Below are 25,537 nucleotides of genomic sequence, written 5' to 3' on the forward strand. Positions count from 1 at the left end.
CCCGGCTTTCTGAAGGGGCTAGAAAGTATGTCTGTCCATAGCCCTGATGCATTTGGCGCTGCGCTGCACGGCAGCCAGGAGCAAAGGTCAGTGCCAGATGCACACGGCCCAGATCTCTATCTCCTGGGTTCCTTGGACTCTGGGACACTAGTGCTACATCTTATCTCCACTGCGTCCTTCACTTCTTACCTCCATTGCATCCTTCACTCACACTCACATGGGCACACACACACTCTAGCACAGCGGCACCCAAAGATGGCTTTGCTACGCAGCCTGGAAGAGTTGGAGGTTGCAGCAGGAGAGGATCATGGGTGACGCATGGGCGGTGGGGATGATCACTTACATCAAGGGACAACCAAGAATAATACAAGAATTACAGAATCACTGGCAGCGTCCAGACGCGCATGGACATTTGGTTCCCCGGGGACAACGAGCGGCAGTGCAGCCTGTGCCGCTGCTAGGTGCCCTTGGGGAATTCCTGTGTCACACGTGCTTTGGTGTGTGGCAAGTTACCCTGGGTGGGGTACGGGTGGCTGGGGCAGCCTTACCTGGGGCTGCAGCAGTGGTGATCCTCCCATGTGGAGCCTGGCCAGTGGCGGAGTATGGTTTTGGCCGGACAGGCTTCAGTTTTGAGTGGCATATGGTGCTTTGCTTTTTATTCCCCCGTGAGTTTTTTTAACCCCTGGATATCCAGGGATCAAAAAAACCCTCCATGCTGCTCCCTTGCAGTGCGGAGAACAACTGACCGTGCAGTATATGGCGCCACAGATGTGTCTGCAACACCACATATTGCACGGCCATGCTCGTCTGGACACAGCCATAGAGGAGTGGGGCCAAAAGGTACCGGCAGAGGTCACATCTAGTCCAACGGTCAGCCTTGTCCAAACTACCCCAGACAAATCCATAATCTAAACTCTTCGTAAAACTACTGTCAAGCCCCATCACGAGGGTGCGGCGCAGCATCACCCTCTTCCAGGGTAGCCGTGGACTCCTTAAGCACTTTCTTTGGCTTCTTCGCCCTCAGTTTATAGCTACAGGCGTCAGGACCTACAGAGCTCACTCACCCTGCAAGGCTCTGTCTCCTTCTGAGAGCTTGGCCTTCCTGCACCCAAGCAGGACTCGGCCTACTGGACCCTCTCGCCCCTGCTGACGGCACCTTCACCATCCACTCTTCAACCTGCTCCACTGTACACAAACTGGGCTCGTACATGTGGCAAGTCACCAAAATAGCCCTTGGGTGAGAAGCCTGCTGGATGTCCCTACCTCAGGCCCTGGTTCTGCATCCATCGGGGACTGTGATGTTGGGGTGGGGGGGAGAATTTGAGATGGCTGACCTGGTTGCTGTGGAGCAGTTACCAAGAGTGTGGGGAGACTTGTTGCCCTTGCTGGGAGAAGCGTGGCGCTGCCTCAGCAGTATTACCTGTGCACATGGCTGGCCTGGCACAAACCCTGGCTGGGCAGGGACACTGGCAGCAGTTATCAGGGGAGTCACCTTTGACTTGCAGGTGACTTGGCAGCCCTGGTGCTGGAAGCAGGGGTGTTCAGTGGAGATGGCAAAGGGCTGGGAGGCGAGAGATCTCAGTTCCACTCCTGACCTCTGCCAAAGGACTCAGTCTCTCTGGCTGTGAAAGGGGGATAGTAATGCCCACCTTTGTAAAGCTCTAAGGGTTTGCGAGCATGGGAAGACAATCCAAGACAGCTCCTTTGCACTGGCTCTCATGCAGGTGTCTATTCTGCACCGAGAGGCCTTGCCTAGCTCACTCTGGAAGTGGCTTAAGCCAACCCACACAAAGCCACTCAGGGCAGGGGCAGAAGAAACACGTACACTGGTGTATTTGGCAATAATAAGCAATTCACCAGCGTAAAGAGGCAGTGGACAGATAACCCAGTCTGCCAAACTGGGGTGACTTCAACCAATCCAGTGGAAAACTGTCCCTGATAAAATGAGGGGTAAAATTCCTGCAGTGTTAAGCTACAGCAGTGTAATGATGGCCTGTCTGTGCTGCATCCAACCTGGGGTAGCCAACCGCTAAAGACAAAGAGGCTACTCCCTGCCCTTCTACCAGGGAACAGCAAGCCACAGCAGGAGTCAGTGCATGACAGCTGCACATCTGTTTGTTACTGATCCTGGTATCACATTTATATCGGCATCTAAAGCCAATGTGCATCACGCCAGGGTGCGAGTTCATCTGCCTATGCCCTCAGCATGGGGTAGGGGTGGAATCACTATTGTGCTTTCAATTCATGCCATTTTGCAATAGATTCTTGATGAGCCCTGAACTCTATGCGAATAGATGAGCCCTGAAATCTATGGGTTATTGGATTGGAGGGAATTAAAGTGCCCAGCTTTTGTAACACAAAAATGTGTCACTGGCTGTGAACAGCCTGAGGGTCGCAGGCTGCAGCCAGGCAAAGTGGAGCATGTCGCAAGGGAGGAGACGGGGCTGCGGGGCACTCTGCATATGAGAGGATGTTGGCTGGAAGGCTCCAGTGGTGGGTAATGAAGCAGGAATCATGCCAGTTCCTCGGGGGTGACTGGCCTGTCCTTCTAGAGCAGGAAACTGGAAGGACAGGAGAAATAATAACCAATTTGTGCCTTAGGTCCTGTTTCCATCACTCAGCCCTGCTCACAAGCTGTTTCCACACACTGATTGGGAGGGACTGAGGGACCGGTGAGACATGCTGCATCACTCCACCACATATGCTGTGCAGAGATTGAGGGAGGTCTCAGCTAAGCAGGGCGAGAGTGAGGACAGCAAGGAGGATAGCAGCTGGCTGCAAATGCAGCAGGCCTCAATTTACATCTCCTGCCTGCAGAGACCGCTAGCACAGCACCAGGACGCTGGTTCCATGCTGATTCAGACCCTCCTCACAAGTGGTGCCGGGAGCCTTGGTGTTTGCAAAGCACTGTGAGAAACCCAGAGAGAAGGCAGCAGAGAAGTGAAGTGTTACGAATTCTCCTGCAATTTGCATGGAGTGTCTGATACTTTACTCCCTCTCCTCGTGCAGTGGGAGATGTCACAACACACGGCCAAACAACTGCTGGGCTTCAAGAGCTGGCAGCAATTCCAATGGGAGGGAAGAGACTTTTGAGGACTGAATGGTCACAGGTGAGCTTACAAGCTTCTGTCCACAACCTCCTTAAGCCCTGACACTGAACAGCTGCACGCACCTGGATAGCTGGGACCAGCGTGAAATAGCCAATCAAGATGATCCCAAGCTCCGTGGCCATGTTCTTCATAATAGACCAGCTCTCGTTGCTCAAGCCTGGAGAAAGAAAACATGCAGTCAAGTACAAGGAAGAAACAGTGCTCACTACTCGCTGGAACAGGGAATGGGCACTCAGGGCTCCTGGGTTCTATTTCTGCCCCTGTATGCCACCTAGGAGAAGGCTCTGGGCCTTAGTCATGCTACCTGTGAAATGGGGATTATTCTGAGACTCAGACAGAAGGCAGCAGAGAAGCATTATTTTTCCCTGAGGTCAAAACAAAAAAGTCTCCTTTTCTTCTTCTTTCTGAAGGAAGCAGATTGCCGTTGCTTTCCTGTGTTAACACACAGATCTGATCTGCACAGACTGTCTCATCCAGCAAAGCTCCACGTTGATCCAAGCAGCTGGAGGACACTGCGTGGGATCTAGGAAGATGGTGCCTAGGACTGGAAGGGACTTTCTGGCCCAGCCACTTAGTCTCTGCTGTCACAGACACCAGTACCACATAGCTCCATTTGTAGCAATCTCCACCTTAAAGCGGGTTAGGTTCCTCGCCCCCACTATTCCTGCTGGAAGGCTGCTTCAGCCCCCCAGTCCTCTGATGACCAGAGACCTTTTAATTTCCAGACTGAGTTCATTTCTACATCCCCACAAGGTCTCCCTGGGGAACACCGGCCTATTAAAGACATGGAGTCTGTCACACAAACCATGGGACTGCATCTACCTTGGAGGCAGCACACTGGCCGTCTCTGCTCCGAGTGGACACGGCACCGTAGACCAACGTTAAGAAATGCCAGGGCTTCCCTTTTGCTGGTGATCACTCCGTATTAGCTTACCTAGCGTGCACAAGCCAGGGCCACGTCTGGGAACCCTAGTGACCAGGGGCCACATTTATGGGCTTTCGCTAGCTCTCGGCAGAAGCTGCAGTCACTATTAAAGACAGTCAATACGATTCCCAGCTCCAAATGCGGTCCTGTTTTCTCCCTTCTCAGACTACGTGTGACATTCCTTCCCGGCCCCCAGTCCCAGGATACCCTCCTTCAGACCGAAAGCGAACTTCCTCCTTCCCAGAGCTGTCAAATACCTTGCGCGATCCTCAGCTTCACTTCCAGGTCAACCGGTGTGGAGACAACCGACTTGGTGAGAACCAGGACATTCTCCAGCCCGATCACCACCACCAGGTACGGAAAAATCTCCCTGGGGGAATGTGAACAGAAGGGAGCAGAGAGTGATGAACAGAGCTGAGAAATGAGGCAGGAGCATGGATTAAGTGACAACCAAGGCCCAAAGGACTTTGTTCAGGCCTGAGTAACGTCCTCCCTCAGACAATGCTAGTCTGGGAGCAGGAGAGAGGCGCTGACATTTTGTGTTTGCTGGCGAACTGGCCATTGAATGCTGTCCTTAACTCACACTGCGAGTGCTCCAAGGACTTGCCCTCCTGTGTGTGTTTGTACAGCGCATAACACCGCAGGGCCTGGATCCAAGGTCAGAGCTTTAAGCACTGCTGCAATGCAGTTAATGATAAACGGTCAGGGTCACAGCCAGGCATCAGCATTACACCCCCTGCCGAGTCACAGCAGGTCCTCACATCTGGCTAGCCAAGCCATGTCAAAGCTTCTCAGGGAGAGGAGCAGGGCAGGGCTCTGGGGCTGGGTGAGATGCCTGGGGGGTGGGTTGCAAACTCACCAACAAGAGTACCAAGCTCCCCGCAAGGTGCAGATGCAGCTCCTGAATGGAGCAGGAACCCTTGTGTCCACAAACCAGCGCAACCCCACGCAGGCTGGGCCAAAGTCAAGGCCCTACTGTACAATGTCTAACCCACAGCTTCCCTCTGCTGAAGGAAAGCCCCGCAGCCTGGGTGATGATCCTCCACCCTGTCAAGGCAGCAGGGATCAGCCATTCGGATATCCCCATTCAGCCACCCAACTGCTCCCAGGACCCCAGGCAGCCTCCACAGAGGCATCCCTGCAGTGTGCAGCAGAGATGTAACCTGAACACGATTACAGCACACCTGCCAGAGAAGACTCTCATCCAAGGCTTAAAAAGATGCTTCCAATGGTGATTTGTCCTTTGAAATGCGGCACATGGCAAAATAAGCCCCTGTCCCAGGACACTGTGGGGCTCTATTCAGCCCTCCTGCCTCCCCTGAAAAACCACCTGCTGTGCTCCCTGCTGCTCACACCAGCCCAGGAAAGATTAATTCAGATGCCACCATCTTGTCTGTGGCACAGAAGTGAATGGCCACACTGCAAGCACCGATGGGACCGAGAGGACACAGCAGGAGAAAGCTGAGAAGGAAACTCAGCTCCTTGGCAAACCAGCCTTGGGCACAACAGTGAGACAGCAGTGCTGCACCCAAATTAACCTTCTCTGCTTGCTGCATGGCCGGTCCCCATGCTGAGCCCTATACCCACACGGGCCTCAGTAATGGACAAGGATTTGGCAGCAGGTACACATATACAAGTGAAAGCAGAAGAGATGTCTCCTGCCGCCGTCCTCTCTTGCAAGCTCAGACATTGCTGCTAAGAACACGATCTGTTCAGGGCTCCTGCTAACTCAGCCCTTTCGCTCCGATCGATTCGTTAAACAAGGTGAAGCGGCTGCTGCTCTCTTGGAAAATAAGAGGCAGAACTCAACCTGTGCCCTGGGCTCCCCTGCGCTGGTGGCTCCCATGACCTGCTGCAGGTGGGAGGAGGCTCTCGCTGAGCAGCCGGCTGGCCAATGAACTCTGCAAGGGGAAAAGGGCGCAGCTCTCAGACCAGCACAGGCACAGAGCAGGGCAGAGCAATGCACACGCTGGCCCATCTGCTAGGCAAAGGTCAGCAAGGGGGGGATGCACTGGCTAATGTGTTCTCCTGTGCTGCCTGTGAGGTGAAGGCCACTCTTTCCAGTTCCCCTACATTATGACACAAGTTTCCAGAGCTTTGCTGGGTGCCCCAAGGGGCTGGGAAGACATTTGTTGCTACAGGTGTCAGGGGTTTTTATTCACCTCCCTCAGAGCCAAAGCTGGGGATAGTGACTGGGCTGTGCCAACGCTCCTGCAGGGACCTAAAGTCGGAGATTCCTGGCTAGAGGGTCTTGTCCCTCTACCCAGGGTCAGACCAATACCCTGTGGTCAAACTGGTACCGACTGAGGGGCTTTGCCTTCCTCTGTAGTGGGGGCATGCCTGGGATCTCTCAAATGTATTTTTAACAAACTCCTTCCTGTGCTTGCGGTGGCAGGACACTGGCAGGGCCCTGCTTTGCCTGTGGTAAGCTAACACACATTTCTGATGTATCGGGCGTTGTGCCTGGTAGTTGTGCCTGTCAGATTATTTCCAAGTTTTTAAGAGGAGGCCAGGTAAACACTTGTCTGGGATGTTTCAGACAGGACTGATCCTGCCCAGAGCGGGTGCCTGACTTCCTGTGGGCCCTGCCAGCCTGACTCTTCTATGCTTCCCAGGTGGGGCAGGGAAAGGTGGTATGTAACAGATTTCTACTAGGGAGCTCTACCCTCCTCCACAGATTAGCTGTCCAGACCAGCCGTGCTCCAGAGAAAAACCCTGCTCGGTCATCTCCCCTCTCAGTGCAGAGCCAAAGTCACTTTGCTGGACCTACATTCTGGAGACGGGCCCCTCGGCTACCAGGGCACCTCGGCACTGCGGCCCGGTGGCGTCTTTATTCAGAATTAAACAACGCAGGGGTTTCACTGCTCTAATAAAGAGAATGAAGAATGGACTCGGCTCCTGTGCTGTTTAGCTCTGTACCAAGCTCTATTCCCTTTACAAAGAACTTCACTTAGGCACAAACCTGGCAGGGGCATCATTCACTTAGCTGCATACCTCAATGCCAGCCCCAGTGTGTTGCCTTACACTGTAACAACCCTTGGTTATAGGCACACGAGTTAAATGCACACACTGCTTCCCTGCGTGGCAGCTGTCAAAAGGCTGCAGTTAGAAGGCTTGAGAAAGACGGGAGGAAGTTGGCTTCAGTCCATGCTCTACCACAGCACAAAAGGGCTGTGTATTTAAAGAGCAGTGTCTGCAAGGAGTTTGGCTAAGCTCGTGGGCAGTCCTGCGACCATGTACTCACAGCGAGTAAGGATGCTGTACTCCCTGCACTCTCCATCTCTCAAGATGCTGCAGAACTTTCTACCGACAGCACATTATTACGGCACAGAAGCCATCAAGGAGAAGCTGAGGGGCAGCTGGGCCTCTGATCATGTGAAAGATGATGGGACTGCGAGAAAGCACATCAGCTCGCTGCTTTTTCCTAAACCAATTAAATGGTTAATACTGGCAATACTGTAGTATCTTTAGGCCCCAGAGATAACAGTTCTTAGACCCACTGCTCAAAGCTGCCAGATTTCAGTTTTTGCATGTTTCTACGTTGATCTTCATGACTCTGAGGGCCAGGCAGAGCTTTTGGTAACTAAAGCTGTGTCTCTAAAGTATTGTCCGTGGACGGGGGTGGAAACGATGGCAAATTCCATGACTGAAGAACCACGAGCTACGTGCAGCTTTGCAAGTAACTAAAGGAGTGGGGACAGGGCTGATTAGCTTCTCTGTTTAATGTGCCTAAGGAAAAGGAACCTGAGCTGCCACAGATCCATAAAATACCATTCCCCAGAGCTCCCTGACCAGTTTTCTCTGGATGCCCTGGGGAATTATAGACCCCTATCTCTCTTAGAAGTCTGCCAGCGTGCCACCTCAGCCGGTCCTCTGAACAGATCTCATGAACTAACCACTGCTTACACTGGGACAGGAGACAGCTCTCCAGAAAGAAAAACTACAGAAAAACCCAGGGTTTAGCAGGGGATACTTCTCATTCCTCCAGATGCTGAGGAATGAGAAGACCTTGCCCCAGTGTGACAGGTGCTTCCTTTTCGGGTGGGACATTAATCTGGACTCCTACCCACAGGTGATTGCCATTAAACACTCCCTGGCATTTTTCTCAGCAGATGTGCCAGCCTCGTGGCTGGCAATTACACTACAGACTTCAATCCTCCCGCAGGTTTAACTGACTACAGTGCTCACTTCATTTTTTGCCAAAGCTGCGGTGTAGCAAGTGAAATAAATGCACACACACAAACAGCCTACAGGCACAGCGTCCACCCCCAGGCTTCCCAGACCCAGAGAGCATGCTCTGCTCTAGTTATCAAAGGTGCTTCCATGAAGCAAGCTCATTTCCATTTTCCTGCATGATCCTTTCAGACAGGTCTGTACATGAGAAAAGCATTTTGGGCTCCCCTGGGATGGAAGGCATGAAGGAGAGGGTGAGTGAGACAGAAGACAGATGTCGGCAGAGCAGGCAAAGAAAAATCCAGCCTGGCTCATAAGTGCACCTGCTGATGCCCTGTACATTGGCTTCCAGATAAGCTGGGCAGAAATCTTCAGAGGGCATCAGAGGGAGAGGAGATAAGAAAGACAAAACCAGAAACTCTCACATCAGCCACATCCCACTTAACCAGTGGCTCCTGTTGCTGCAGAAGGTAACTAATAGAGATGCAGGACAGCTCCAGGCACAGAGATTAAACAGGTCACTAACTGTTAATACTGTAAATAACTAATAATTTAAAATCCAAGGAGACATCCGTTTCTCTTGAATGATGGAAAAACAGGGTTAGCAGGTAGTCCAACCCCCTGCTCAACACAGGATCATCCCGTGTAAATGAAAAGGAGATGCGTACGTGCTCCCCAAACACAAGCTGCTTGCCATCTATTAACAAGGCATAGAAACCCAAGCTCCCCAGTCCCCAGCAGTGGAGAGTCAGACTGCACAGGGCACTGCTGCCACATAGCACCTCTGAGGAGTATGAACAGGACTGAGAAATGGGGGAGGCTCTGCCATGCCTGTCTACGGAAACACTGACATGGAGCTCATCGCTCCAGGTCAGAAGGCGCAGTGTTAAAGCCTGACCTCACACCTGATAAAGTCAGTGGAAATACTCCCATTGACTTAGGTGGACCTGAATCAAGTGGAGGGGAACAGTGCTTCTCCAACCTCAGGTCTTTTGTTAAAAGAGTCATTTACTGGTTGATCCAACACACTCAGAGAGATGCCCAGTAATTACAGCAGAGCTCTACCAGCTTCTCTTCTCAGCCCTCCCACTGACTCTTTCTGGGCCTTAGCCTTCTCATCTGTAAAATGGGGACAATGCTGCTGCTTCTTACAGTTACTCTACTTCATTAATAGTCACAATGTGCTCTAAGATCCTCAGATGAAATTTGCCACTGAGGAGTAAAGGGCTACATGGGCTGCTGTAGATATTCCTGGGGTTTATATCATGATCTCAAAACAGCACCTTGGTACCTTACAAAATCCGTGAGAGAGAGATGCTGATAAATAAATACAGGCCCTGCAAAAACACTCCTTTGCAGCCACCCTGCTGCAGAAATAGGCCAGGGTCACATGGAAGCTAAACCAAATGGGCAGGTCTGGTACTTTCTGAAGCTCTGGTAGATGGCCACTGGGTACAGAGGTGCCTGAGAAGACCATGCCACCCATCCTGGAAAGTTCAATACCAGGTAATGGGAGGAAAGGTGCTCTGGGGAGAATCAAAAAAGGCTACAGTGAAAGAGCTGCTGTGGGTAACTGAGTCCCACTCCATTCCTGTGGGCATCTCCCAGGTCTGCTGGTATCATTTCCATCACACCCAGAGAACCCCAAATCTGTCTGCTCTTGACACAGCCTCACCTCTGACAAGTGCTAAAAGACCAGTGCTTCAGCGTGTGAGGAAGTGAAGACACAGCCGAGCACCGTTCAGGTCCTGAGAAGTCACAGCAGCTCAGTATCTCTTCTAGTGACTATACACACGGGGAGGACCAGAAGGAAGAGTGGGAATCTCAGCGACGAGAATACGTACCCCTTTACCACCCCTTGGGTATGGCAAGAGGAAGGAACTCCCCTGCCGACAGGCCACTGCTATTGCCAGCTCTGAGAAAACAACATGCAAATGTGTCCATCTCCATCCAAGAAGATTTCATGGGCCTCTAGCAAGCGGTGTGTGTCAGGAGCCAGCAATGCAATGTACCCCTTCATCTCCAGATGAACCGGAGATCACAGCCACCTGGGGAGTCAGGATGCAACTCCAGGTGCTCTAGCATGACCTTCCCCACAGAGACGTCAGAGAACAGGCCGCTGCTGACAAGGGTGTTACGACCCAGAGATGAGTTTCTGAGCAAATGCTTCGACACCGCTTCTCTACGGAGCACCTCTCTATCTTGGTAGACATACAGCCCCCATCCCTGCAGCAGAGACAGGTCTCCCACATAATTAAATACGTAATTTTCAAAGCAAGTTCCAACCCTGCCAAGAAGCTGCCTATGGGCAGCCAAAGCCAATGAGACTCCTCATGGAAGCGGCTTTTGGGGTCCGCTGCTCCCAGCTTCCCACACCTCAGTGGGCCAAGCACAGTGAATCCAAGAGCCAAAGCCTCCTGCCAGGGCCAACTGCTTGAGTCAGGGAAGGTATACCTTCCTACCCTGGCATGCCAATCACAAACCCTAAGGAGGTAGGGACAAGGGGAAAAGGTGTGTAGCTGCCAGACTGCTGGTGTTGGCAGATAAAAGGCTGTCACACTGAACTGTCAGCAGAACTGGAACAACGGCTGTGCAGAGAAATGCCCTGAGCAGGCATGGAGCCCAGGCAGATCTGCTGGTGTTAGAGCAGGCATGGGTCCTGAGCTCAGCATGGGGGTGGGTTGGTCTGGGCGACAGGATGTGGGGTGATTAGGAGAAGGCTTGGTTACAGAAACAAGGGACTATGCTGCTGTTTTCTGGATAGACTCAGGGCTCAGCTCCCCTTACCCCTTCCTTTAGCAGGAGCTTTGGCTGTAGATACATACCCTCCGTTGAGTGTTGGCGTCAGGCCAAAGAGAGTGCACAGCCCCACGGACATGAGCAGAGAGCTGAGCACTGTCACAACCGCTGCTAGTGCCAAGCCCCATTTTGATTTCACCATGTCGATCTTTCCTGCAAGAGAGAGCACAAGGCCCTGAAACCAGTGAGCAAAAATGGGCAGCAGGAAGGGATCCCTGGGGTCACCTCCTACAGCATGGAGCCTGCTAGCCCGAGGCCCAGTGGTGTAAGACCCGTATCCCAGCCTCAGGCTCTAAGTGGCTGCTGACACGGCAGCGCAGTACCACAGGACACAAGATAGATGTTTGGATGGCCCAGAGAACTTTATCCCAACTACCATAATGACCAGGCCACATTTGGAAGGACCTCTGAAAGTAGCCTCAGCTCACTGGTAAGTTCTGACACCACAAACCCAAAACGTGCATGAGACCTGAGACTTTCCAAACTGCTGACAGGTCTCCCCAGAGAAATGGAGGAAGAGCTGATATACTGGGACGTGTCAAACAACAAAGCAGAGTCCCGTATGCTAAGCCATAGAGAACCGTTATGCCTAGACTGAGGAAATGGCTTACTGGGCCTTTCCCTCTCTGGGTCCAAGTACTGCATCTCAGTTGGATTTCAGCTTCACTGGCTTGCAGGGCTGATAGGAAACAGCAGCACCACAGGCCTGGCTCTGCCCCCTCTAACACACAGGGCGTATTCTACCCTTGCCAGCCTCTCTGCTGGAAAGCACAACAACAGGACACTAGCCTGACCTCCCTCCCTCCCAGGACTTACGTGTGGAGAAGTAGATGTAGGCGAAGAGGATGATGTAGGTGGTGACCAAGGGGATCAGCTCGGCGATGCCAATCTCTTCCTTGAAGTGGACATGGACGATGTTCTCCTCCCGCAGGGTGCAGTTGGGGCTGGGGTGCAGCAGCTTGAGCCGGGACCGGAGGCTGGTGAGGAACCTAACAAAGGAGAAAAGTAGAAGGACTGGATACTTGCTCAGTGCTGTGCCCCTGGGGAGGATGGGGGAGAACAGTGGCTACGGGCCAGCTGGTAAAGCAGCCCTACAGACCTATACACTACTCCAGGGATTCTCAACCATGGTGCTGGTGCACCCCGGGGTGCTGTGAGATCCTTCTAAGGGTGCCACATAACTTTAGCACCATTCGGTGTGCAAACACTCTACACAATTCACACAACAAAGCTTTCACATCAAAGTTTTCACACAGGAATACAGAGAGTCAAAGCCATTCTGTCCTGTTGTGGGTTTGCTGCGTTCTCTGCAACACAGAATTGCTCTGGTATTCTTCCATAGTCAAAAACCAAGTGAAAGCTGAGAGCCGGCATTTTCTGAGCTGGGCCCTGAGTCTAATGAGGTTGAGGACACAGTGCCTCCCTCCATAGCTAGGCTCCTGCCCAGGCCCAAATGCCAGGTCTGGGTGTCTCCTTCCTACCTCCTGCAGCACTGAGGTGCTGTGACAGCCTTGCAAGAACTACATCGCCACCAAGCAGGATTCAAGGAGGGGCGCTGTGCAGGAACGAGCATCATTTGTTCCACGCATGCAGAGCCGTGTCTGGAGAGGTTTGGGTAGCGGTAGGCCCCTTGTGGTCACTGTTGCAGAGTTTACGTAAGTGGCACTGATGAGTGGCGCTGACTGACCATCCTGGACATGGAAGCCTCCCCCCCGTGTACCAATGTGCCAGCCATTCCCTGGGAGAACCACCCGTAGGGCAGAGAGGAGCATATAGAATGGGAAACTCCCTTCTTGAGAGCACGAGGCAGAAAGGGATCTGGGAGTCATTACTGACTCCAAGATGAACAGGGGCCGACAACGCGAGGTCACAGGTGGCAGGGCTAACCGGACCTTGTTGTGCATCCACAGATGCATCTCAGGTAGAGCCAGGGAGGTGATCCTCCCCCTCTACACGACACTGGTCAGGCCGCAGCGGGAGTACTGCATCCAGGTCTGGGCGCCGCACTTCAGGAGGGATGTGGACAACATGGAGAGGGTCCAGAGGAGGCCACCCGTATGATCCGGGGACAGCAGGACAAACCCTACAATGAGAGACTGGGGGACCTAAACCTGTTCAGCCTTCACAAGAGGCTGAGGGGGGGACCTTGTGACTGTCTATAAACTCACTAGGAGGGACCAGAAAGGCTTGGGGGAGACACTGTTTCCCCTCGCACCCCCTGGCATGACAAGGAATAATGGGCACAAATTATTGGAGAGGAGGTTTAGATTAGACATCCACAAGAATTACTTCACAGTTAGGGCAGCTAGGAGCTGGAACCAACTTCCAAGGGAAGTGGTGCTGGCTCCTACCCTGGGGGGCTTTAAGAAGAGGCTTGATGCCTACCTGGCTGGACTCATTTGAGTCCAGTTTTTTCTTCCACCCAGGCGGGGGTCGGACTTGAAGATCTACAAGGTCCCTTTGACCCAACTTCTATGATTCTATGATTCATCCTCCAGCTCACTCAGTCCCTGCTTTCTCTGCTGGGGTTGCCATCAAGGGGATCAATTAGTGCCTAGTGTGATGGGTCTTACTGGGAGGCAGAAATCCAGTGCCTAGAAACTGGACTGAACCAAACCTACTTCCCAGAGGCCAACTGGCAGCATCACGAAGGCAATGGCTGGCAGCTGTGGCTCCTAGGTGGGCCATGTTAAGATCAAGTGTCCAATGAAAGTGTGGATTCTACCCTGTGCTTTAATCCCACTCCCATCTCGGGACCTCCAAGTGCTCTACAGCTCTGCCTAAAACCCTGACAGGATACAGAAAGAGAACAAGCCAATTAGCACAAACAGCAAACTTGCCAAGATCTGAATAAGCAAGCCCTGCAGCAAAATGGCCTAACATGGGAGCAGCCCAGGCCAAGCTCCTTACCTGGCATCATACCGCTGGAGACCCAGTGTGACAGTGTAGGACACCACCCGCTTCCGATTGTACAAGTTCACCCCGCTGTATTTCCCCGGGAGTCCGAAAAGCAGATCTGCCAACACACACCATGAGAAAACACCATGAGACTGGGCTAAGACCTGTGTGGGTAAGAGGCCTGAACAGATATGAGATCCCATTACCAAGGATGCTGGAGGACATGTCCTTTCTTGTGGGACTGCAGGGCCCTCACAGAGCAGGTATGTCTTTGGTCTTTGAACACCCACCCAAGCACTGACATGTAGCCCAGAGGTGACGGATATGGGGTGTGCTCTAGCAGGACTCAACTTGCCCTGCTAGGGACACTTGGGCTAAAAACAGATGTCAGGTTTATCTCAGGTCTGATTGTCCTGGGCTTTGACTAGCAACAAAACAGGCACAGGGACAATCATTTATACACACAGCTTGAATGGCAATTAACTCAAATCAGCAATTGTCCTGGGAGAAAGTGTTACCTTGGGTACTTCACAGGTCCTTACAGTGGGAGAATGGGAACCTGTAGGATCCCACAGGACTTTAGGATAAAAGTGTTTGTTCCAAGAGAAATCCAAGACCTGCTTTTATCCTTAGATCATGACACCTCGTTTCTCTGCTTCAACTAAGGCACGCACCCAGCTCTAAAAGAACACCACTCCAGAGGACTCCATCTTTTGTGTGTTTATGAGGAACCTGAGCTCCCAGGGGAAAAGGCCATGTCCTCCTTCGATGTGCTGTCATTGCTGAACACGTTCCAGGTGCTCAACACAACCAGCTGTTTAGTGACAGAGGGTTAGGGTTACAAGGCCTCCTTTCAGGCAGTCAGAAGGAAAGCTTCCTGGCCTCACCAGCATCCCTCTAGACAGGAGGGAGTAAATACTCCTCTGGCATCCTGGAACCGCTGAACGGTGAGACTTCAGCCTCAGATTGATTTGCGTAATGAAAAGAGCAGAGACACTTTTATCCCTGCAGCATCCCAGCCTGAGATAAGCCCCCTAGGTGAACAGCAGCAATAACCAGCGGAGGTGCAGTATGGAACACAATGAATGTTCGCTCATCAATGGTAACAACACACTCTGGGCAGCTCAGCCACTGCTCTTCGGAGAGAAGAGACTGGGTGAGAGATGCAAGCAAACAGAGTAATAAAGACCATGGGGTTAGCTAGAGTTGCCTGCTATGTGCAAACAGCCTGCAGGTCTGTAAGGAGGGACAGAGAGGGGTTAGGTCATCCGCATTGCACCTAGAAGGCTGCGTCCATACACAGATGTAAACCCACAGATGAACCAAGCTGGGTGGCCTCATCCCAGAGCTCCTGTGAGGTAAAAAACCTACTACTCAACTGAGCATTACTGGCCTTCGGAGGTGCATTAAGGACAGCAGGGCAGGATGGAGGTAGCCACCCCAGTGTCTTGGTAGCTACGGTCTCTCACCTTTGAGGGTCGCTGACATCTGCAGTGTCTTTGGTTCATGCTGGTGGATAGTTTTGATGATATCTGGGTCAGAGTTGAAGCGCTCGCGGTCGTTCTGCCAGAAGTTCCCCGGGGACAGCTGGAGGCAGCCATGCTCCGGCAGCAGGTTGCGCAGCTTCTTCAAGCTGGGCAGGAGGTCTGTCACCTGCAGGCAAACTTCCTCCAAGCTTCTGGTCCCAGAACTGAAAGACAGGCCCAGGCCACACAAGGAGCAGCGCGGGCAAACAACTCGTGTCAGAAAGACAAAGCTGTTTAGCACGGTGCACCCAGGACGCCTCTTATTACTGCTCCCGTTCTTTATTATGACAGTGCCCGGGAGCTGTAGTCCTGGAGTAGGCCTCCAACCTACTATGGACTCTTGCCTTCCACCCAACAGGAGACTTTACCACACCTTCCACTCTCCTGTGAAATATGAATTTTCATTTCTACCAAAGAGAACTTCTACAATCTTTGCAATCTTCTATGCCTGATGAAGGGTGCCTGTGCCCAAAAGCATGCAGATATATATATATATATTTTTTGCAACTATCTAGTCGGTCTAATAAAAGATATCACCTCTGGCACAAGTTCTGATTCCTTTTGCCTCTAGGCCAATACGGCTACAACCTGGATACCCGACTTCCACCCTGCACTCAACACATGTGGGCATACTGTTTTAAAGTGTGTGCCTGCCTGAGTTACTTCCATTTCTAAAGCCAAAAGTTATGCTGATTTTCAGAGGTGCTGGCCGCTGAAGTTCCCACTGGGTGAAATTAATGTGATGCAATAAACTCCAGAGCATATTGTACCGGAGTTTATTGCTCCCAGGTGCCACATTTACATGTGCACCTGGGACCACAGCATATAGATCTGTGTTAGAGCAGCCCTGGCTGGAGGGGAGGTGGCGGTGTGGGGGGAAGGGGGGCAGGTGTCAGTCTACCACCCCGGGGCTTCTCCAACCTAGCTCAACATGCTGAAGGGCTGGCTGGGGAACATGGGTGCTCCAGTGCAGGGCTAAAGCACCCTCGTGCCCCAGCCAGCCGCATCAGCGTCTATACATGCACTGCTGTGCAAAAAAAGAACGGTGCCATAGGATAGTACTTGAGTTTATAAGTACTAATCTACAACAGAGTTAATTAGTTTCCTGCAGCCTAACATGTGTAGATGGCTAAGACTTTACTGCAGAGATAATTAAGGAGCTCCGCAGTAACTGTCTTGTGTAGAAGCACCCTCTGACTTAAAACACAGGTCATGAAAGTTCAGCACTTTTAAAACAGGACCCAAGAACTGTTACATCTTGTTTTGTATCATGACTGATGGTAGTTTTATGAAGAGGTTAGATTATGGATTTGCACAGGATGGTTTGGACAGGGATGATTCTGCCTCAGGCTGGGGGCTGACTAGATGTTACCACTCGAGGTCTCTTCCAGTCCTACTTCTCTATGACGCTATGATTCTGCATTATGAAGCAGGGAGTCCTTTAGAAAACTTGGGCTTCATCTCTCTGCCTCTCCTTTTCTGTGTTTGCTAAATGCAGTTGCCAATCCAAACCTAACACAGTGTTTAGGGTAATGATCGGTTAAGGGCTGCAGAGGGCTCTAAAACATACCGAGGACACAGCAAGAATGAAACTGTTCAGGCCATGGCATGACCTAATGGAGACACCTCATCACCCCCAGTTCCCACGCAGAGCAGTATGTGCTCATGCTCCTTAACAGCAAGTGCAAACCTGCAATCCTCACTCACGAAACACTGTTCACATGAGTAAATGCTGCGGACTCAGGCTCTGGGAAGGCACCCGTCACCTACGCAGCATAGTAAGTGCCTCTCTTCCCAGCTGGCAAAGTGGTGTGCACCTGCCTTTAGTGTCAGGCACACAAAAGTGCCATGTGTTCTACACAATGAGATAAAAACTTGCTCAGCACAAGATTATGTAATCTGCACTAATAAATCAGAGGCCCATGAGACACGATTCGATCTTGGTTTATATAGGCCCTGGGTTGTGCAAGGCCCAGGGACTGCAGGGCATGGGAGTGGCTGCAATTTCCCTTTGGCTGTTCAAGCACAAGGTGTTGCCGAGAAAGAGAACAATGCTTTGGAAGTGGACATAGCCCGGGCAGCCGGCAGGACCCGCCCTAGAACCCGTGGCCCACCCCACACCTGTGCCCGATTATTCATTCCACAAAAATCGCCGTGTTTCACCCTCCCGGGTGCACAGGAAACATTCCAACTGGAAACCACAGGCAGGCAAGAGATATAAAGCTTCCTGCCTGAATCAGCAAGGAACGTGAAGCAATAACTCGGGGAAAGGGGAGGATTCTGGTCTTTTCTTGCAGCCAGGCCTCAAATAACTCCAGAATCTAATGCTGACAAAACTGCCTCCTATGTCTTACTGACTCCACGTTAGCAGCTGCTCTAACTCAATGCCCAACATAAGCCACTAACAGCTTTGGCATATACCTATACTTTTCCCTATTAAAAATAAGTGCTCCAGCACATCGCATGTTTTGGAGCGGGCTAAAATAAATGGAATGTGATATCTCAACAAGTACACAATCCAAAGGATATCACACGTACCATGTTGCTGCATTAAACTGTATACCACATGCACCCTTTTCCCAAATACGGCTATTCAAAACTGGAGTGTGTGTTTTAAATAATGAAGCTGATTTCCACACTGGAATGGAGGCACAGGGATGTTGTAATGGATGCTGAGGGCTGTGCTGCTTTTCCAGGCCCGTGCTATATAGTCCAGTTCTCAGTTAAACTCAGCCCAAAGTTGCTGCCAATTCAGCAGCAGCTGTGACAGTTAAAGCTTGAGCTTTGGAGCTGAAAGGAGAGGGCGAGTGACATGGATGCCTGGGACCAATCAGCCATGGTGAGCCCATGTGTGCCTTATCTGAGAGCATGTGAAACAATATGGTGTTCCTTTCAGACTGACTTTGCAAACAGCTAGAAAAAGGAGAACCTTTCTTACCAAGATTAGCTGTAGCTGGCCATGAGAGTACACAGCCCTTCATTTCTAGTTGGCACATGCAGTGGCATTGACCATCAAGGGCATCGCACTGATCAGAGATAACAGAGACACAGGGAGCAGCCTGTTTGTAACTGGTGACTGACGAAAGCACAGCATCCCCCAATCGCGATCCATACGGGGAAGATAAAGAGGCGGATGAACTAAAAACAAACATGCACAGCCAGGACATCAGTGCCAAGGCTATTGAGACCTAGTATGGAAGTGTGCCAGCACTAAAGAGACGAATAACTCCTCCGAAAGGATAGTAGGTATAAGCAAGAAGCCTAGAAAGAAATAGAACAAAAGACAGATCAGCAAAGGAAATATATGTGGAAGGTCAGGAGCCCAGGTGGGGCTAAAGCAAGAGCTGCCAAAACCCCAGCTGAGTTTGACCTTGCAAAGGGAATTAAAACAAACAGTGGAAATTTCTTTTGCCATAAAAATCATGGAATAAAGAAAGAAGAAGTGCAGCGAGGATGGAATTGAGACTGAAGAGAAGCTATGTACAGCCAGAAAATCGAATCACTACCTTACCACTCTCTGGCTCAGTTTTCAATGGAGCGATGGCTGCTCAGCTTTGGGACAAAGGCAAGGTGGCTAATAGAAGCGAGGACAAATGAACAAGGAAATCACCACACGTGGGGGAGGCAACATTCAGAGAACGTGATAGGTCCAAGGAGCCAGATAATCTTCATCCAAAGACCTAGCACCTGAACTCGCAAGGCTGGCAGCAATAAGTCTGTCAAGGCAAGTGTGGTATCATTTGCCTGGCAAATAACATATGTTTAAGTGAGGGGGAAAAAAACAATCAGAGCAACTCTAGACCCAACAGCCTGACCTCTGCCGTATGCAAGGTTTTACAACAAACCCAGGAGGAAAGAATACTAAAGACATGGAGGGAAATTGGCAATGGGATAATATGCAACATAGGTTTACCAACAATGAATGACTTGGGCAAGAGAGTTCTGAAGCCTTTCTTTACAAAATAACTGATTTTCTGGGTAAGCAATAGGCAGTAGAATCAATCTATCTAGACTTCAATAAAGCCTTTAATACAATGCTGCATGATACATTTTTCGTTAAGCTAGGGATTGAGACTCGAGCTATAAGGCAAAAAGGGATGGGCATAGTTCCTCAAGGACTGCTCTTGGGATCTGTCTGATTAAATATTTTCTTTAATGACTTTGGGAACAAAAGTTGAAGTGCGCTAATGAAATTTGCTGATGACACAGGTGGGTGGTATTGTCAACGCACAGGAAACTTGGGATATCATACAGGAAAACTGGATGACCTTGAAAACTGGAGAAACACAAATGGGGTGAAATGATTAGCACAAAGTGCAATGTCATGTTATTAGACACTAAAATTTGTCCCCAGGAGTCTTTCCTGCCCATAGTGGGGGGGTTGGACACAGTGATCTCACAAGGTCCCTTCCAGCCCTAAACTTCTGTGAATCTGTGAATAAACACAATTCCTGTGAGAGACCAGGAACTCATATGTTGGAAACAAGTGAGGAACAGAAAAACATGGGAGTACGGGCTGATCACAGAGTGACCACAAGCCACCAACACAATGCAAGAAAGTAAACGAGTTTCTAGGATGTGGCAGGAGAGGTATTTCCAGCAGAAGTGATGAAACAGTGATGTAGTTGTACACTGCAGTGGCGAGACCTCCTTTGAAATCCTGCTTCCCATGCTGGTCACCCAAGAAGTGAATTCTGTCAGTAAAAGGTGCGGAGAAGAGCCACTAGGGTCATCAAAGAAACAGAGAGCCGACTTCAGGTGGGAAGCCTAAAAGCTTGGCTTGTCCGGCCTAGCCAAACATTGCTCCTTTATAAGTACATCATGGAGGTAAATACCAGAAAGGAAGAAGAGCTATTTAAGCCAATGATGCTCAACCAGGAGGCTGCAGCACCTTAGGGTTCCTTGAGATCTTTTCAAGGGTGCAATGCAATGCTAGCACTATTAGATCCAAACATGAACCACAAGATAAACCCAGAGATTTCAAAAAGGAATCCATGGTGTTAGAAACATGCTGCCCAGGTATGGTCTTTCTGAGTTTTCTGCCACAGAATAATTGCTCTAGTGTTTTTTGTAGTCAAGAAGGAGTGAAAACAAAAAGCGGGCATTTCCTAAGGGGTACCTTGAGTCTAACCAGGGGTGCCTAGACATTCAGGGGTGCTTTGAGTCTAAAAAGGCTGATTTAGGCTACAGGATAATCCTGGCACAAGGACAAATGGGTATACACTAACCACAAATTATGATTTGAGCTGGAAACTTGGAGGTTTCCAACCATGAGAGGTGCTGGGACTGCTGTCTGTGAAAGGGATGATTTCCATGGTTGTTTGTGATGGCAGGGGAACAGGCTCTGTGATCTGGGAAGTCCCTGCCAGCCCTGGGTCCCCAGGGCTGCTACGGGAGGACGTCTGACAGCTTTCTGAATAGGGCTGTGCTGTGGTGGGCAAGGTGTGACGTGTGTGAGTGACGCCTGCCACCTGCCATCAGGTCCAGCTTCATTCTCACATCTCTCATTTCCAGAATCTGAGAATTTCAATCCTGATGGCTGGACCCAGACCCACCGAGCACTAGGTCTGAAGCTGAGCCCTTACAACACTGACAGGCACTTGCACGCTTTCTGCAGACATCCATAAACTGTAACTACCTGTCCCTCAGGGCGTGGTTTCTAATTTCCTCCACGAGCTGGAAGACCCGGGACAGCGGTGAACGAAACACATCAACAGTGAGGAAGTGCTTGTGCCAGGGGGAGACGGTGGCTTTCACGAAGATTTGCTGGATGTAGGCCACAGGAGCACCAACATACTGTGGAAGAAAGCAGAGGGACAATAGGGAATTACCTTCTGGGAACAGCGGCTGGATGTGAAGACTGCAAGGAGCTGGGATAGGCAAGGACCTCCTTAGTAAATGCTAGAGCACTGACTCCTAACCTTTTCTGCAGGCCCCTCCTTTGAAGGACTGATGGACAGGTGACCTCCATCCATAGCTGCTTGTCCTCCTCCCCACCACATCCTTTCTCTCTTCTTGCCTTAATTTCGGGACAGTTTTCTGCCTTTGTAGTTTTTGGCTCCAAGTGCTTTTACCTCTGTCAGGAGTTCTCCACATTCCTCCCACTTGTTTTACTTACTAGAAAGCTACAGGCTGCTTTTGGACGGGCACAGCAGAAGAGATTTTACCAGCCAACAGCCCTGATTATGGGAACTGCTGTGACTGGCTGCACTGTGGCAACTGCAAGAGTGTGGGGGAAAACAGACACGGCTTCAACCAGGACCTCCCTGCTTCTAGAGCACACGAGAAGCAGGGAGATCCTGGTTTTCCAGCAGTTTTGACACACTAGGCAGTCTCTGTTTAAAAGAGGTGTCAGAATGTAAAGACTGGAGCCACGGGGGCGTGGAGGATGCTAGCAGAGCTATGATATGCAAGAAAAGGTGACTTTTGACTACAGCTACTGACCTTGGTGAAAAGGTCCCAGTCCACTCATGCAAAAGTGAAGATAAACTCTTGCTCGATGCAGTTGGCCATGTGTCTCAAACTTGCACAATCCCAGTCAACACAAGGAACCCAAATTACCTCCCCAGGTCAGTGTGAACCCTGTATTCATGCTTCCTCTCATTAGCACACAGCACGCTAGTCATGCTGGGGCAGCCAGCTGGGGCTGGTGGCTGCTTAAAGTCGCATGGAAAATACTTGGTCGTTGGCCTTAAGAAATCAGCTTTCACACTGGCCATGAGACAGACTGGCAACATTGCCAGGAAAAGGCTCCTAGTTGTGATGGAGATGCTCAGCTGCTTTGTGGGGTGGAAGGAGAGCCTACAGAGGGTGAGTTACAAGACTCCAAGAATTAGGAACAGATCAGTTCACCTCCCAGCCACCACCCTGATCCCAGCTCAGGCGGATCACAACCGACAGCCTTTGTGTTCTGGCAGCTGGTCAGCTGCCTACGTCTTGCTAGTTGGTTGGTAGGCCAGGAGCCAGCTCCCAGCCCACAGACATCCCTATTATCAAGGCCATCAGATAATAAACAAGAAGTGACCCTGCCCTACCCCTTGTCGGTGGGAACTTTAAGCAGCAGCAGCAAGGCGATGGGGCAGAGGAGGAACAGGGTAGCTTCCTCTCCCACAGCCTGTGATGCACCCGTTGGGCTGGTGACATAACACTGCCTCCTGGCCTATCAATCCAGCAGCTGCAACTAAATTCGTTTAAAACAACTGAGGAAAAATTGAGAAGAGCAACTGAAGAGACGTCATGCTGGCCAAGGGCTACAATTATCCATTTTCTCCCTGGCAAGCAAACCCTCAACAAACAGCTCCTGACAGCTTTTACCTACTCTGGTTGCCTGGAAACTCAGACTCCTGGTAGGATGTGAGACTCAGGACAGACCATGCGAGGTGCAGAAATCATCAGGTGTGTCACCAGCTCATGGCACAAAGGTGCACAAGGCACTGGAGGTACACACTCATGTACAACACAGTAGTGCAGACTTACCCAATCGGGTCTCTCATTGGGGTCTCCTTGCCGGGGGCTGCGGGCCAAAGAAGGTGGAGCGTAGTCCTTCACAGGGGTACTGTACTCCACAGGTCCTGTTCCAGGTAACGGGAGCTTGAGCAGTGGGTAGCTAAGTCAAAGACACAAACAGGAGGCATTAGACAGCTAGACAAGCCAGGATTTACTACATCTTGCATGCTGGAGTTTGCTGCACCAATGGCCACGCTTGATAGAGACTGGGATGGCTCAAGAGATCTGCAAGTCCAGGTGTCCAGTTTGAATCTGACCCAGAACAAAAGCCACCCCTGTGATAGTCTCTGCCGTGGCTACCAACTCAGACTGCACCTTTCCTATTGCACAGACTTCAGTGCTGACTTCAGTGCTTAGTTGGCTTGCTGAATGGAGACCTCAAAGCCACCAGAGCCCATGCGAGCCCGACTGGCCTCTCACCTTCAAGCTCTCTCCCTCCAAGAGCAGCTGTACAAGGGTGGGCTTTTGGAGGTGGTGGAAGCTATTTTGTGTATCATCTCGAGGGGGGAGGTTCTAGACATCCATGGATTTGCTTTGTAGCCTGGAAGAGAATATTTGAGAGTCTCAGTGGAGAGGGCAGAAAAGTCTGGGATGGAGCATGGCCGAATGGCTGCCAATGACCTGCTGTCACTCCTGATGTCTAAGGTGGACCTAACAGGCTCCATGCCCCATTTTCAGTCCACCCCAACAAACAGCCTTCGCTGTCCGATTCTCTGCATTGAGGTTTGAACAACTTCTGACACTTGTCTCAAACCTCAGGGGTCTGGAAAGCTTTTTTACTGATGGGTTGAGATAAACCAGAACTTAAGAGTCACGTAAACCCCACTGGCATCCTGTTCCCCCGTTGCTGCAATTCCAGGGGAGTGGTAGCAGCAGGTTTGTATTCATAACTCATAATAGTGATTAATGCTTTATACTGTTTGAAAGCCGGGATGGCCAGTTTACAGACAGCATAAAACACTGTTTTTCACACCTAAAGATTCTTCTGGCTGCAGTCACTAAAATCAAGTTAGAGTTGAACTGGGGCAAACACAAGATGATAGTCAGAAAGACATTCGGTCAACAGCCTGGAACCGCCAGGTTTAGACACAAATTAAAAGAGGATTCCTGGCTTTCCAGTGGCATAAATAGTGCTTCTGTAGTCTGCCAGATCACAATGCATCAGCATTACATTTGTCACTGATTCTTCAGTCTAGCAGAGCTTTTTGTTGGCAGCGGTCCCAGGCTAAATATAAAAGCTATGGACCTTGGACCAATGCTACTTTCAGTAATCTGTGACACAGCAATCAATGTACTGCCCATTTATTTATCTGGTGATCTGTCAGAGTCTGAAAACCTGTGAGGCTTCTCAGACTCACGTTTCTCCAGGCGTGGAGGAGGCAGGAGAGAGATAAAAGACAAGGTTTCAGAACGAGCAGTGAAGCACAAGGCTATGCAGTTATGTGATGAGACACAGAGCATGGCACATTTGCTGCTTTGGTACTCTCCACATTTTTAATAATTTGACAAAATGCAGCATCTAGGAAAAAAAAAGAGGCTGACTCAAATATCAATATATATGAATGAAGAAGTAAAAACATATCAGAAGGGTGAATTCACAATAAAGGCCATAACTTTGGAGTGGAAATGAAGTCATTTCTCAGGCATGCAATTATCTCTTTCAGCCCTTTTCCTGTATAATAGGTGGTAACTGCCAGTTGCACAAGATCCCGTGAGATTGCAGCCAAGGGGGCATGGTGAGAATTGCTTTGAGACGGGCATGATTCAAACGAAAGATGCTGAAGACAGATAAAGCAGAAGGGCTGAGAGGCCGATTGAGGGAGGATGATTTTATTACTTGGTGCTTTTGGTGCTGAAGCCTGAAGGCATGGGCAAGTCCACAAGTCCAACATGGTCCAGTGTAGCCATGAATTCCTGTGATTCACAGTAACAGCTGACTCGGAGGACATGCTTGCGTAGCCACCTGTGTGGTTTCAAAGCCAGATCGATGTCCTTTCCTAGGGCTTAAGTCATTTATAATGAGATCCATGGCATCAGAAAGACAGAGTGCTAATGAGTAGGCCACTAATGAGGTATGAATAGCCACACGGCACTGCACGCTTCAGAGCCACTTTCACCGCTGTGGCGGGGGAAGCGCTACTGCTCAGAGCCCTGATCTTGTCAGATACAGCCACCGAACTGTTGACTTCTCCATTGAAACTGGACCCTTCATTTCTGGACCTATGAGCAGAGTACCACTGCAACTGGGACCCCAGTCCCATCGCCTCCACTGGAAAGCAGAGCACGCACGCAGGCCAGCAGGACCCAGCAGGAAACAGCAGTCAAAAGGGTCCTGCTGTGACCCCAGACACCGATAGATGACCTGGCTGTCCTGCCCCAGCCTTTCCCACTCGGCTGGCCAAGCGAAAAGCATCTTACATAGCACAAATCTCTACCACCAAAATACCGGAGCTAAAGGTGGTCCAGGGGCAGAGTCGAGCATCAAATCATACAAAATGTTTCTATCTTCTGGTCACAGAAGCACGACCAAATCAAGGCCAGCCACACAACTGGAGAGGGGCCTTTAGCTGGTCTAGACAAATGCTGCCCTACGCTCAGCC

The 25,537-nt window shown here is 50.7% G+C and overlaps 1 protein-coding gene across 4 annotated transcripts in view; it reads right to left on the bottom strand.

Moving 5' to 3' along the window:
• Positions 1–25,537, bottom strand: part of SCAP (SREBF chaperone) — a 90,177-nt gene that overhangs the window by 14,352 nt on the left and 50,288 nt on the right. For all 4 annotated transcript variants that reach the window (XM_090047995.1, XM_090047999.1, XM_090047998.1 and 1 more), the window contains exons 3-10: positions 22,908–23,037; positions 21,070–21,227; positions 15,375–15,595; positions 13,918–14,023; positions 11,824–11,996; positions 11,034–11,160; positions 4,293–4,405; positions 3,173–3,267 (exon numbers count right to left, since the gene is read on the bottom strand). In XM_090047995.1, coding sequence (XP_089904121.1) covers positions 3,173–3,267; positions 4,293–4,405; positions 11,034–11,160; positions 11,824–11,996; positions 13,918–14,023; positions 15,375–15,595; positions 21,070–21,227; positions 22,908–23,037 — 1,123 coding nt within the window. The remainder of the gene's footprint in view (positions 1–3,172; positions 3,268–4,292; positions 4,406–11,033; positions 11,161–11,823; positions 11,997–13,917; positions 14,024–15,374; positions 15,596–21,069; positions 21,228–22,907; positions 23,038–25,537) is intronic.

Source organism: Crocodylus siamensis, chromosome 5, assembly GCF_052110815.1.
Source record: "Crocodylus siamensis isolate JL-2025a chromosome 5, ASM5211081v1, whole genome shotgun sequence".
NCBI classification, from domain to species: domain Eukaryota; kingdom Metazoa; phylum Chordata; order Crocodylia; family Crocodylidae; genus Crocodylus; species Crocodylus siamensis.